Consider the following 15,000-nt stretch of genomic DNA (forward strand, 5'->3'; position numbering starts at 1 on the left):
TCACTCTCTCTCTCTCTCGCTTGCTCACTCTCTCTCTCTCTCCTCTCTCCTGCTCTCACAAACGCTTAAAATACCTGTGCATTGAACAAAGACGCAGTTACTCACGCAATCACCCACCCACACAGCTACTGTGCTGTATAGCACTCTCGGCTGAAGCTTCACCTGTGGCTATTAAACACACACACACACACACACACACACTCAACGTAGGGACAGAGAGAGAGAGAGAGAGAGAGAGAGAGAGAGAGAGAGAGAGAGAGGGAGAGATACCAGGACTGACATGGAAAATTTGCTCAGATGCATACATGCACAATCACATAAAATCTACACTCCAACACCCATACTGCACCCATATCTCCCTCGTGATTATCCAGATTTTCATATGCTCATGTGAAGCACTGTACACCCACAGCACTCACACACACTCCGGGCCTAGCAAGCACACTTCAGATGAATCACTCATGATTCTCATTCTCATGCCTCCATGCTCGCTGTCTCTCTCTCTCTCTCTCTCTCTCTCTCTCTCTCTCTCTCTCTCTCTCTCTCTCTCTGTGTAGGCCTACTTCTCTTTCTACTACTCTCTCTCTCCATCTCTCTCTCCGCTTCATCGCTCTCATCCTCCTTCATACCTGCCTCTTTGCCTTTTAGCTCTCCTCTATCAAAGCCCATCACTTGTGTTTCAATAAATCCAATGGTTTGCCTTGATCTAGTCCCACATGACTGCCTATGCCTTGATTGGCTTTTTGCTTGTGTCCAGAAAATGCCCATTCCAATCTGACCTGATCCCATGGGAAATCTCACTGCCAGTAATTGCTGATGCCAGACCAATTCCTAATTTTCTCCTCAGAAAAAGCTTGATGAACACTTGAATCGGGAATTCAAACCATACTTAGCCCTGGATTCATGACGATCCTACTTCAATGAATGCTGAATCAATCCCTGATCCCTTTCCAATTGGCCTAACATCTGAAGCTGGATCAATTCCTGCCTCTAAAACATGCTAAATGTTGGGTCAACTATGACCCGTTTTCAAGAAGAAAAATCCTAAACAAGTTGGATTGATTCCTGCTAGCATTTTTTAAATCTATTTTTTGGGCCTTTTTGCCTTCATTCGATAGGACAGTGAATGGAGTGACACGAGGCAAGTGTGGAGAGAGAGATGGGAAAGGGTTGGCAAAGGACCCAAGCCGAAATCGAAACCTGGTCAGACGCGTGGCAGACGAGTACGCTACCGTTAGCGACACGGTAGGCCCCTCTCTCGATTTCTGTCATACGTGTTGCTATAAGCCTTACCTACCTCTGGATCCTATGCAGTTTGCCTACAAGTGTCACAGAGGGACAGAAGATGCCACCCTCACTCTGACCAATATGGTCACTAAACACTTGCTTATGCACGTATTTTATTTATTGATTTTTCAGCTGCTTTTAATACAATGCAAATCCACATTTTATTGCAATGACTTTTAGACCTAGGGGTAGAGGGAGGGATGGTGCACTGGATCAAATACTTTACAACTGATCGCCCACAGCGTGTGTGCGCCAGAGACTTGGTCTCAGATGAGCTGGTCCTTAACACGGGGCCCCACAAGGATGCTGTTTGTGCCCTGTTGTGTTCTCTGTATACACAAATGAAATGTCACTCCGCCATGATGATTTTAAATTGGTGAAATATGCAGATGATATGGCTTTAGTGGGACTCTTTTATCAGAATGACAGTACATCTGACTATATGGATCATGTTTTGAAGTTAGAGCAATGGTGCAAGAAAAGCTCACTTTTACTCAATGTATGCAAAACCAAGGAGCTAATTCTTAACTATAGTGGTGTCCTATCACCCCTTTTACTGTCCAATCAAAATATTGAAATTGTTGACTGTTTTAAGTATTTGGGCACATACATTGACACAAAATTGAGCTTCTCAGACAATGTTGATGCCATATGTAAGAAAGCTAACCAAAGGTTGTTTTTAATAAGAAAATTGAGAGGCTTTGGAGTAAGCAGCAATATTTTGGAGAGGACCTATGTTAGCTTAATAGAGAGTGTCATCACCTATAACATCTCTGTTTGGTATGGCCACCTCACCCTATCTAATAAGAACAGGCTGTCGAGAGTGGTGAAAAATGCTGGAAAAATCATAGGGCGACCCCAAAAACAACCGGACAAGCTGTATTGGACTGCAGTTGATGGGAAAACCACAAACATTTTAGATGACAACACCCACCCCCTTCACCCTGAACTTGAGCTGCTCCCCTCAGGGAGGCGCTACAGAGCACATATTACAAGGAAAAACATCTACAAACATTCATTCATACCCAACGCAATATCCATGGTTAACAAAATGGTTTAGCAGCGCGCTTGCATGCCCACCCACGGGGACCCCGGTTCGAGCCCGGCCGGGGTTATTTCCCGATCATCCCCTGTCTCTCTGTCCCATTCGCTTCCTGTTACCATCTTCGACTGTCCTGTCAAATAAAGGCAAAAAATATATATATAAAAAAGAATAGCCATTCTTTTGTAGTCTTAAGTTTTCTGATTCTTTTAATTTTAGGTCATTTTATTACTATTTATTTTCTGACTTTCTTGTTATTCTGTGTCTTCTGAATTCTGAACCAGTGACTTTCGCCACAATATTTGTCTCCTTGCCCTACAATAACTCACAAGGTCCTGCTGCTGGTGGACTGCAGTTTAGCATGCAGGTAGCACCTCAGCTCCTTCTCTCTTTGGTTCAACATATGTCAAAACAACTCCCATGTTTTCTCTTTTTATTCCCTCTTTCTCTTTGCTTCTAGCGCCTATCTGTCATCCTCTTGTCTCTCCTGTGGTAAATCTTACATGTCTTACACGTCTCTGCCTTCTCTCCCATCTCCTGCTTCACAGGTCTTACGTTTTCTAGAGTGTACTGCTCCTCATGATAATCCAGTGCAAAATCTCGCCAGGTCTTCTCGAGCGCTGGGGATGGCTTTTCCCCACTTGCGTCTATACCGAACCTGAAAGTGAAATCTTCAGTTTCCTTCCTCCATCCCTCTTCCTCCGGCACTTCACACACTTCAGTTTTATCTGCCGTATTCCCTCAGTGCCACCATCATCCATTCTCCCCCCCTTCATCCCTCTGCAACTTTACATGTGTCGTTTTATTCACGGCTCTGTGTTTGAGTCTATTGAACACAGCAAGGGCTGTGTAGAGGAGGAGGCATTGGGGATTGGTTAGCAGTAGTAGTATTGGAAATGTGCTTTTATACAGCTGAGCACAAAAGGATTCACTAAAGAGTACCAGAAGTGCCTTTGAATGCTGTTATATGCTACAGTAGATGTGTTTCTTGTACTTGGACAAACCAGAAGCACACACATGTAGGTGAATAAAAGGCAGCATATGTGTCAATCATACAGACAATGGTTCCCTTCCTCTCTAAAGCCTTGTTCACACATGTCGCTGCTAGTTACTCGCTCAGTGAATGAAGTCAATAGAATGTCAATGTGTTCCAGCGAGACGAGCAGGCGAGTAGGCGAGTACTGTACAAGCGATGTGATGTGGGATATTTTAACTTCGAGCGAGGCGAGTAAGCGAGTAACCAATTGGAATGCAGAGTTCGATACTTCTCGCCTGTGCATTGGCAGTTAAAGCAGCGGGAACGTTTAGTGAACGTTCCATGAGAGAGTGGCGAGTAGACGAGCGAGCGAGAAGCTAGTAAATAACAGTGATGTGTGTGAACATAGCTTAAAGCTTACAGAATATGGAGAACACAAGTGGATAACCAAATGTGATGTTGAACAACAATACCATTACGCCTGACCTTATAATAAATAAATACATAAAATAAATAATAAATGAATACATGTACATAACCGTGATTCATTTAAGCATTACAAATACCTTGTATACATGTACAGCACATTAACCCCCATCTGCAACTCCATTGGATGCCTGTAGGTGTTTGTTTGTTTGTTTGTTTGTTTGCTATGAGTTACATGTATTGGTTACCTTTGTGTTTACTTTCCCCCAGCCTCTTCAACTAATTACAGTACAACCCAGCAGAGAACAGACACACACACACACACACACACACACACACACACACACACACACACACACACACACACACACACACACACACACACACACACACACACACACACACAAACACACAGTGAGACCAATACAAAGTGTGCAGACACACACACACGAGCACCCCGCCCCCTCCAGTCAATATAATGGGCAAGACAAAGTGCAGAGGAAGAATTGGAATTACAATATAATAACAGCACGCCGTTCCACCCCTCACCTACTCAGTCATATATTATGGATTATATGGCAAATTCCTTTATAGCATCATGATATTTGTTGATTTGCTGCAAGGAATAGTGTAAGTTGGCATGTGAGTCTGTGTGTGTGTGTGTGTGTGTGTGTGTGTGTGTGTGTGTGTGTGTGTGTGTGTGTGTGTGTGTGTGTGTGTGTGTGTGTGTGTGTGTGTGTGTGTGTGTGTGTGTTGGTGTTCACATCTGTGTAGGTTGGTACTGTAAGTAAGTCAGTTAGTTTTTAGAGACGGGCAGAAAAGAGAGAGAAGGAGAGTGAGAAAGAAATAGAGAAAGAGAGAGAGAGAGAGAGTGGGTGTATCAGTGTGTGTGTGTGTGTGTGTGTGTGTGTGTGTGTGTGTGTGTGTGTGTGTGTGTGTGTGTGTGTGTGTGTGTGTGTGTGTGTGTGTGTGTGTGTGTGTGTGTGTGTGTGTGTGTGTGTGTGTGTGTGTGTGTGTCTGTGTGTGAGTCAGAGAGCAAGAGAGGGTATGTGAATCAGAATTTCCAGGACGGAGGAGTATTTTTCTTTTGTCCCCGTTTGATTTGAAAGTGTGCAATGTAAGAGTGTGAAGAGGAGTGGAGATACAGTAAATGCTAAGTGTTGTGAAGGTGTACGCTGTACTGCGCATATTGAATATTATCTCTTGTTAGAGTATCTTAGCTTGGGGTTATGGTTTGGCATGTGTATTGTATGTGCATTTATGTGGGCAAGTGTATATACAGTAAAATAGGTTTGGAATGTAAATATGTATGGCAGTGTACGTATGTGTGTGTTTGGGTGAGTTATCTAAAGTGTAAATTCAAGTATTTCTGTGTTTGAAAGTCTGTGTATGTGTTGCTGATATATCATTATGGTCCAAATAAAACCAATTATAAGGTCTGCTGTGTTTGTGTGTGTGTGTGTATGTGGGTGTTACTACTATACAATTCCACTCCATATAAAACCAATTATTAGGTGTGTGTGTGTGTGTGTGTGTGTGTGTGTGTGTGTGTGTGTGTGTGTGTGTGTGTGTGTGTGTGTGTGTGTGTGTGTGTGTGTGTGTGTGTGTGTGTGTGTGTGCGTGCGTGCGTTTGTGTGTGTGCATGTGTGTACTGCATGTATGTGTACATAAGGATGTGTATGTGTGCAGTCATTATGTGTGTGTATGTGTCTCTGTGTGTGTGTATATGTATGCTTGCATATGTTTGTGTGTGTGTGTGTGTGTGTGTGTGTGTGTGTGTGTGTGTGTGTGTGTGTGTGTGTGTGTGTGTGTGTGTGTGTGCATGATTGCATGTCTGTGTGTGTGTGTGTGTGTGTGTGTGTGTGTGTGTGTGTGTGTGTGTGTGTGTGTGTGTGACTCACATGGTCTCGTCGTTGAGGAACTCCAGCTTGCCCGCCACCTCCTCGTAGTCCTCCCCGGCCCTGGCGGTGCCCTCCTGCGTGTGGTAGGGGATGGCCACCTTGCCCCGCGCCCCCGACGTGCGGTGCACCTTCACCTGCATGGTGCCCACGCTCTCGCTCACCCGCGTGTTGGCACTCTCGAACGTGAAGATGCCCGCGTGGTCGTCATCGTAGATGGTCACCGTGGCGGTGTGGGCGTTGCCCAGTGCGGCCTGAGTAATGATAATAATAATAACAAACATAATGACAACAACAACAACAATAATAATAATAATAGTAATAATAATAATAATAATAATAATGACAATAATACATTTTACTTAAAACCCCTTAGCGCAGCACTATGGCTCTCCGTAATGTCACAGCAATGTTGTTATGATGTAGTTAAGCATTTTCAGCAAGTGAATAGGGTCGCCGGCGACCCCTGCTGCAGTAAGAGGCTACACCCATTGATGCCGAAGGCTGACCCAAGCTTTGACTCAACATTGGCCCAAGCACCGGGAGCTGCATGGCAAGACTTTAAAATTAAAAATATTGCTATGTTACAGCTGAATGAACATGTTCTGATGTAAGATGAGAGTCCTGGCCTTTAAATACAGTACGATTCATTATACTGTATGTTTTTATGTGCTTCAGAGGATGAGATATTTAGGTTTTCATAGGCTAAGCCAAAAATGGCTTAGGCATTTAGCAGGTGTTTTTTGCAGGGGTTTTAGGCATCAATGGGTTAAGTGCCTTCCATAATACCCAAGATCACTTCACATGAAAACAGATCAGAGCAGCAAGAGTAAATCAAAGCAGCAATGGATTCATTACAGTAAAATATGGAACAGGAAAATTATAAAATGGGAAAAAAGGTGGCAAACCTTGGGCGGCACGGGCGAGGAAGAGAGCGAGGTGAGACCCAATAGGCTGCTGCCGGGGGCGACGGCGGACGGGTCGAGCACGGAGACCTCGGCGCGGTGTGCCACGCGCGGGTTGCTGAGGTGCACGTAGAAGTGCTCGTCCTCCTCGAAGATGTCGTCGTCGATCACGCCCACAGTGAATTCCTTCACCGTCTCGCCCGGCTTGAAGACCAGCGTGCCCTCGGCAAACTCGTAATCGGAGCCCGCATTGGCCGTGGCGTCCTCGGTACGGTAGTCCACCTGGGACAAAAAAAATCCCGAAATGGATGGTAGTTCATCAATTGCTCAAAAAGCATGTCTACTGTAAAAGATTAGTGCTGCCACTCGGATAAAATATTTAATTGTGATTAATCTCATAAATACCAAAGGTAACTCGTGATCAATCACATAATTATGTCTTATTGAAAATCATTTTAATGAACCTTATCTTAACATTTTAATTAGCCTTAACTACATACAGTATGGGCAATTTCCTGAAATGAGGTGGACTGTTCCTATAAAATACAATGTATTCCATTGAGGAAGAAAAGTGCATTTTAGGGCAAAAAAGCATAAATGTAGTAGGGTGTTCCATCTAGGACAAAAGGCGCATAGAGATGAAGATATCAATCCTATTTAGCCTCACAAAAGTTTAACTGTAACTAGCGAAATCACAAAAAAATGCATAAAAGTGCATATCATCCTAGAATGCTTTCGTCATTCTGCGTTTGAGTGACACTTCAACGCAAAAAGAAGAATCATACTGCCTCGGTCAGCTAAAACCTTTTTTTTGGTACCCGCTCTCTAATTACTTATTGATCAACAAGTAAATCACTGCAAAGGTCTGCAAAATGATTCATCATATAGCAATGTTGAATTGCTTGAAGTTATCAGCGTTGCCAGGGTGTCTCTGCTGGCATGGCGTCCCTGTGGCTTATTAGGCGAGTTCTGGGCCCGTGGAGGTGTAATCCAGCATATCACTCAGTAACTGGTCGATTACACTGACAGCATTATTTACACAATCGATCCGCACAAGACCACCATGCCAAGGCAAAGAGGGAAGGGGTGTATTTGTGTGTGTGTGTGTGTGTGTGTGTGTGAAAGAGAGAGAGAGAGAGACAGAGAGAGAGAGACAGAGAGAGAGAGAGAGAGAGAGAGATAGAGAGAGAGAGTTTGTGAATGATGCACATTAATCTGATCCTTTAATTTGCCGTGTTTTATGGCGAGTGTGTGAAAAACTAAGGCAATCAGATGTTCAGAAAAACAGGGTTGAGGAACATATGGCTCGGCTCATTACAGCTGAATCATTAAAAAAAAAGGAAAATCTAAAGCCGCTCAACTGGAACGCATTCAGAATTCAGAAAAATATCCTTTAATTACAGTTTAATTGCACTGCCCATTTGCAGCTATTGTTAGCTGTCTGTGCAATACTGTACGTCCTTTATAAGAATACTATGAATAGATGTGCTTATGTTTACGGAAGAAAGGACAACGCATATTACGAAGTTGAGGAGTTCAATGCATACGTTCTTGTCTTGTATGTAGGCATTATATAATACGCTGCTGTCAGGCAGGAATTGCTCGATACCCCCAGAGCATTCACAGCACAGCAGGAGCCGGTGGTGGAAGTTTGACAAGTGAACCTGTCATATGGATCAGGACTTAGAACACCTGGGCTTCCTGTCATGCCCGCTAACTGCGCAGCGTGACGACGACTAACACGTTAGACACACTTCACACACACACACACGCACACACGCACGCAAGCACGCACACACTCACGCACGCACGCACACACACTCATACACCCGACAATGATGTAAGAGAAGGTAAGACTTCAGAGGGAATGTGGAACGGAGAAACGTGGAAGGCAGGAGACACAGAATACCAATGAAGGGAGGATAGACCGATCACCACACGTCACATTCCACGGGAGAGTGTTAGCTGACCTGCGAAATGCTAATTACTCTTTAAGTCATTGACTGTCATCATTTACCGCCATCGTTTTTTTTTAAAGGCATGGATTATTTAATGCCTGTTTGGGAAACCACATAAACATCAACAACAATTTATGTGTAGACACAAACAAACAAATAAACAAGATGTGCCGTGCTGACTGAGCGGTAATTAATAACCTCAGAGTGCAGTTGTGTATTAATCATGTTAAGTGGTTTGAGTTAAAGCATTAATGGCTTAGCGGCTGGATGAATATGTAATGTCTCCAATGTCTGACACTAAAGAGTCAATGTGAGGTGCCCTAAATGCTCCCTAATGCCAGAGCGGTGTAGGGATTTGAAGCAGTGTTTTGAAAGCCCACCAACTTTATGCCAATGTAATAGACGACTGCCAATCTAATAAAAAATGTACATAACAATGTAGCCAAAGTAATTCTTTTTTAAAAGTGCGGAAATGCGCAACAATGCAAGCCAAACTATTTATTTTGGTAACTGACGTTTTGGTTGACCCGCAATTGCAACAGTGTTGTGATTTCCCATGCTTTCACAGAGATTCCTCCAACAGCTGTGCCTGCAAAGAAAAACTTGCCAAGGTGTGCAGGCCACCATCTCTATCCAACGAAATTATTCCCCACCAATGTCATAACTTGTTTAATGTGTTAAGACACGGCGTTATACATTTTCTTTTACCAGAATGACAATGGCCAAGTCGTAGTGCCTTACTAAAGGCCCTGTGTTATGTCATAGTATTCTATTGCTATGGTAGTTAACTTTTCAATGACTACTACAGTGTGGAATGGTGTTTATAATGGGGCTACTGATTAGTGAATCATCATCATCAGTTATATCACATGAACTCCATAACAGTTACAGTGAAATTATAGGCAGGGGAGGAGGCCTAAAGTGGTCTCTCTCAGGTCCTCTTTACCTTGACAGTGCAGCCGGGGTCTCCTCCGTGTCGTCCTACAGTGAGCTTGACTGAGCCACAGTTCTCAAAGCACTGGTAGTGGAAGGGCTCGAACTCCAGGTAGACGGTGTGGGGGTCCTCCTCCTGCCCACTGGCCTCATGGCAGCTCACCACCTGCACGGGAATTCATTCATTTATAACAGCAGGGCCGGATTATCCAAAAGGGCCAGCGGCACAGTGCCCAGGGGCACCAACCATTTTTGACCAGCGAGGGAGCACCACAAGACACAAACTTAACAAATATTGTTTATAAAGGGGCACCAATGAGGTATACTGCCCAGGGGCACCACATTGGCTTTAAGGATAACTTCAGTCAATTTCAACATGCGGTTGTAATGCTCACACTACCCTGGACTTTTTTTCCTTCTTCTTCAGCCTTTTCCGAGATCCTGGTCATTGTAATGGGGGCAGCGGTTTGTTTCAAAAAAACATTTTTATTTATTCCCAAAAACATTCAAAAGGTTATGCAACATCAACAGACAACTAGCAAACAGCGGTACCTTTTGGGAAAATATTTGGAGTAGGCCTATGTTCATTTAAAAAAAAAATGTAAACAAACGCTGCCCCCATTAGAATAGCTCATATCTCGGAAAGGGCTGAGCCGAAAAATGTGGCATCACTGGGTACTGACAAGTCAAGGGTAGCATGAGCAATACAACAGCATATTGAAATTGACTGAAGTGGTCCTTTAATGCGGTCCTGATAACAGGTCCAGGGTCGCCGACAGGGGGGGAAAAGTGGTACTGATTCTAACGGCCCGGCCCAACGCAGCACGACCCTCGGCCCAGACACTGAAATGTCAAGTAGAAGATTGTTATCATTACTGAGATTGCATATCCTTGCAAGTTCTAAGAACAGTACATTATTTAACAATACAAAATTACAAATGCTGAAGAAATTCCCAATATCACAGTTTTTAAATTCAAGTACAGGGATTGGCTTCACCTTTTAGTCCTGCGTGCTTCTTGAGAATGGTCTAAGAACACTACAGAAATTATGTTCATATTCTTAATTCTAAAACAAATCCTAAATAAAGTAAAGTAGACAGCTTCTTTTCCTTATCTTGCCAACCTGGTCGGTGCCATGGTTCTTGAGAAAACTTCAAATTATAAGAGGGAATTCTTAATATTTCTTAGTCAGCTGGGCTGGACTGGACTGCTACGCGGGTGACCCAGGTTCGATTTCCGACACGGGTTATTTCCTGATCCTCGTCTTTGTCTCCCACTCATTTCTCGTCCCACTCTTCACTGACCTATCTAAATAAAGTTGAAAAACCCCAAAAATGTATTTTTAAGAGAAATAGTGATATTCCCTCACCTTGCGTGCCTGGTCGGCGGCGTGCTTCTTGAGGATGTTCCCGGCACCGATCATCATGCGTGTGGCTTGGATGCGGTAGAAGGCACGGCTCTTCTGCTGCTGGACCAGCACCTGGTAGTTGGCCATCTCGATCAGCTGCTCCATGTCCTTGTCCGGGTGCCGCTGCTTCAGTTCCTTCAGTGTCCGTGCCATGTCCCTACGCGCTTCCTGCTAATAGCAACGATAGCATTAGCAATGACAGTGTTAGCAACGATAGCATTAGCAAAGACAGCAACACATTTGTTAAAAACAAAGAACTGATGCACCAGAGCCAAACAACAGATTGTAGTCTACACTGATATGGCATTCCTTAGAAAAATCTACCTGACACAGTGGCACTGATTTGTTTACTGGCCACAGTTTACAGGTGCCAATGTCAAGCCCTATTTGAAGCACCATTTTAAGTTCATTACACTACAGATGGTCCCCATACAATGCTCTCGAGTTGACGAGGCACTGACGAGTTAATCGTCGGGGTACATACCGCGCCTAGTTGCAGTGTACCCAAACAACCGCCAGGTGGCCCGGGAGCCCTCGCTATACTCGTTACCAACGAGAGGCCCACGGACCCAGAACCCAGACTCCAGAAGGAATTTTAAAAAATACTTATGTAACTGGCTGTTTTATCCAAAGCAACTTACAATTGTTGTAACAGCTTACAGTTGGTTATACGGTTCAGTCTCTAGAGCAATGTGAGGCTAGGTACCTTGCTCAAGGACACTACAGATATGGATGATATGGTATTCAAACGTGCAACCTTATGATTACCTTAGGAACTCTACAACATTAGACCTGCTTGGCCTGGCTGCCCTTCATGACACCCAATAATGTCACTGTACTTAAAAATGAAAGCGTTGAATTGAAAGCCCAAATGGGAAACTCCAACTCCCATTGTTATTGTGACACAGCACTCCACAGCACACAAGTGCTCACTGCACACTGCACACAATGAAATTGCATTTATGCCTCACCCATGCAAGGGGCCAGTGCGGCGGGACAGTACCATCCTTAGTGTACCTCAGTCATAGATGGGGGAGAGTACTGATCAATTGCTTACCCATGACTGTCCTTTTATTTGGGATGGAATGGCGGGAAGGAAGAGAAACAAAGCAGCCAAGACAAGATGACAAGACAATAATAAAAACGAAAGACATAAAATGTCAATGACAATAAACCTCTTCCTCGTTGGAGCCTCCTCCTCCTTCCTCCACGCCTGCCAGCATGCCGTCCAGGGACTCCTTGTGGTGGTGCGAGTTGGCGCCCTGGCCGTCCATCTCCACCTCCATCTTGGCGAAGACGCTGTCGTTGCCCTCGGACTCGATGATGATGCCGCGGCTCTTGTCGGCACGGTAGCGCTTGTGCACGTACTTGTAGAAGAGGAGGCGGCGGTCGGCCACCCAGGCCTGCAACACAAAACATGCACACAGAACAGTGGGTAAAAGAGGCAGGCAGTGGCGGTCCTACAATAATTTGCAACATGGGCGGCGCAAAAAAAGCCCATATCTATACCGCATTATGAGCGCATTTATAACAAATTATAATGGATCAGTCCCTGCAATGTTCAAATAAAAAGAAAACAACAAGAAAGAAGAAAAAACTGAGTGCTATCCATTTGCTAACTACTAGATTACTTCAGAGACGCACCAACAAGACGGAAGAGCGCGGTGTGTGGAAGATAACTTTGTAACAAATTATAATGTGCATTATAATTACTTACAATGCATTACGACTACACCCATGATGTTTCATGATGCTTTATGTTAACAGTTATGAATAACCATGAATCTAGCTTATAATGCTTTATAAATCCAAGGGTGTTATGAGTGCTCATGACTGGTTATAAACTACAGGCTGCCTGATAGGGCGTATAGTACATAATGAGTACTTATACCCCTCTATGCACAGAGCTGGATGATAAACTGTCATAAGGACTCATAAGATGCTATAATGTTCAATGTCAGATCATAAGTCGTCAATGTGTGCTCTAAGTGAAGTGAAGTTCTTATGGATGCATCTATAATGCACTGTATAATGCACATCTATAATGCATCATAATGTACTATAAGCCCCATCATCCAGCCTGTAGTTTATATCCAGTCACGAGCACTCATAACACCCTTGTATTAATAAAGCATTATAAGCTAGATTCATGGTTATTCATAACTATTAACATAAAGCATCATGAAATATCATGGGTGTAGTCGTTATGCATTGTAAGTAATGATAATGTGCATTATAATTTGTTATAAATGCACTCATAATGCACTATAGATATGGGCTTTAAGTAAAGTGTTACCAAAGCGTATAATAACTGACAAAAACATCTAATAGTAATGTTATTATTGCAATAATGTGGTAATAGTGTAAAAATAACACTTTGAAATTATTTGCTTCATATTTTTATAACCATTTTAACATGTTTCACTGTGATGCTGCCCCCTCTTGGGTGCCGCCCCTGGGCATTTGCCCGGTCGGCCCGCCCCTAAGACCGCCCTTGGAGGCAGGCGTAAAAAAATAATCATGTCCCACAATCAAGTGTATGTAGCCGTAAGTATACGTTATGTAGTTATAAGTAACATAATGTCATTTTCAAACGCTGCTTACAACCACTGACAAAAGTCAGTCGGCACACCTCATCCACACACAATGGGAAGAAAAAGAAGGTGTAGTAATATAATGATAGTGTAACATAACGTAATAAGAACTTATTAAAAAAAAAGTCATTTGGTGCACCTGCACCACGCACAGCGACCAGAGGAGAAAGCTTGAACAATATAATAATAACTGTCAGAATAAAGTTTTAAAAAGGCAGTTGGTGAGAGCTCCTGAACAATTCAAAGTGGAAAGAAGAGGAAGGTGTAACAAATGAATAGCAATGATATGCTTATAACAAGATAATAAAAACTTAATAACAGTCAAAAAAAGTCAGTGGGCGCACCTGGACAACGCAGAATGGGAATAAGAGGAGGAGGAGGGTGTAACAAACGAATAATAATAACGTACTAATAACAACATAACAACATAATAAAATAACTTAAGAACCTGAACAACGCAGATTGGGAAGAAGAGGAAGGTGAGTACGGCCTCCCAGACCTCCACCTCCCCAGGCGACACCACCGACAGGATCAAGTAGAGCCAGATGTAGGCAAAGATGCTCCAGGCAGCCGTCACGAAGAACACACGCAGGTGCTTCAGGAGATGAGATGAGATGAGAGAAGGTTAGCTTTAACCTAAACCCGCTAAGACACAGCGTTTTAAATGTACTGTTACCAGAGTGGTCATGACCAAGTCGTAGGGCATTACTTAAGGCCCTGTGTTATGTCATAGTGGTGTAGTACTATGGTAGTTAACTTTTCAATGTCTATTACAGCGTTCCACTGGTGGAACAGCGTGCATTATGGGGCTACTTGTCCCTGTAGTCTTTCGGTGCAGATGGGATCGCCGATAATTTGACTTGCTGTTTACAAAAAAAACCTCCACTACTGTACAGTATAACAACATTACAATGACATTACGGAGTCTGACGTGAAGACTTGGTCATTACCATTTTGGTAACAGCAAGCTTGCATTTAACCGGATCACAACGCACTCTCGATGAAAAGGTGCCAAACAGCAAAGTAAAATGTCTGTACACTTAGATCCGCTTTGTGTCCTTTAATTTGCCAAGCTTTCGGTCGACGGACCTTCCTCAGGGCTCAGTTACAAATAAATCATACAAGCTTGTAATGGAGGCGCCGCATGAAAGGGTTAAGAGAAATTTGTTTTGGATACAAATGTTAAATAATAGCCTCAAGACACAAATTGAATCAATGAATCAAAATGTATTTATATAGCACATTACCAGTGGTGTAGTCTATGCAGTACGCAGGTATATGCAGTATACCCACCTGAAAATTTCAGGGATTTCAGTATATCCACCTAAATTTGATTGATCCATTATTTATAATCACACAAATATATACAGTATACCCATCTCAAAAAATGCTCAAATATACAGTATACCCACCACAAAAAAGTAGACTATACCACTGCACATTATTATACTCAATCATCACTGAAAATGCTTCAAAAGTATACAAAGTCGAGGCTGGTACCTTGATCTTGCGCACCTCTCCGTCGGGCACCACGTAGACGCAGAGGCCGATGATGACGAACATGTTGAAGGCG

At 43.4% G+C, this 15,000-nt stretch overlaps 1 protein-coding gene across 1 annotated transcript in view; it reads right to left on the bottom strand.

The window, feature by feature from the left end:
* Positions 1-15,000, bottom strand: part of slc8a4a (solute carrier family 8 member 4a) — an 83,498-nt gene that overhangs the window by 66,872 nt on the left and 1,626 nt on the right. Inside the window, exons 4-10 of the mRNA XM_063202437.1 lie at positions 14,928-15,000; positions 13,876-14,022; positions 12,009-12,236; positions 10,795-11,001; positions 9,439-9,591; positions 6,573-6,816; positions 5,633-5,867 (exon numbers count right to left, since the gene is read on the bottom strand). The exon at positions 14,928-15,000 is cut by the window's right edge and continues 59 nt beyond it. Of these exons, the coding sequence (XP_063058507.1) occupies positions 5,633-5,867; positions 6,573-6,816; positions 9,439-9,591; positions 10,795-11,001; positions 12,009-12,236; positions 13,876-14,022; positions 14,928-15,000 (1,287 nt within the window). The remainder of the gene's footprint in view (positions 1-5,632; positions 5,868-6,572; positions 6,817-9,438; positions 9,592-10,794; positions 11,002-12,008; positions 12,237-13,875; positions 14,023-14,927) is intronic.

Source organism: Engraulis encrasicolus, chromosome 7 (assembly GCF_034702125.1).
Source record: "Engraulis encrasicolus isolate BLACKSEA-1 chromosome 7, IST_EnEncr_1.0, whole genome shotgun sequence".
In the NCBI taxonomy this organism is placed as follows: domain Eukaryota; kingdom Metazoa; phylum Chordata; class Actinopteri; order Clupeiformes; family Engraulidae; genus Engraulis; species Engraulis encrasicolus.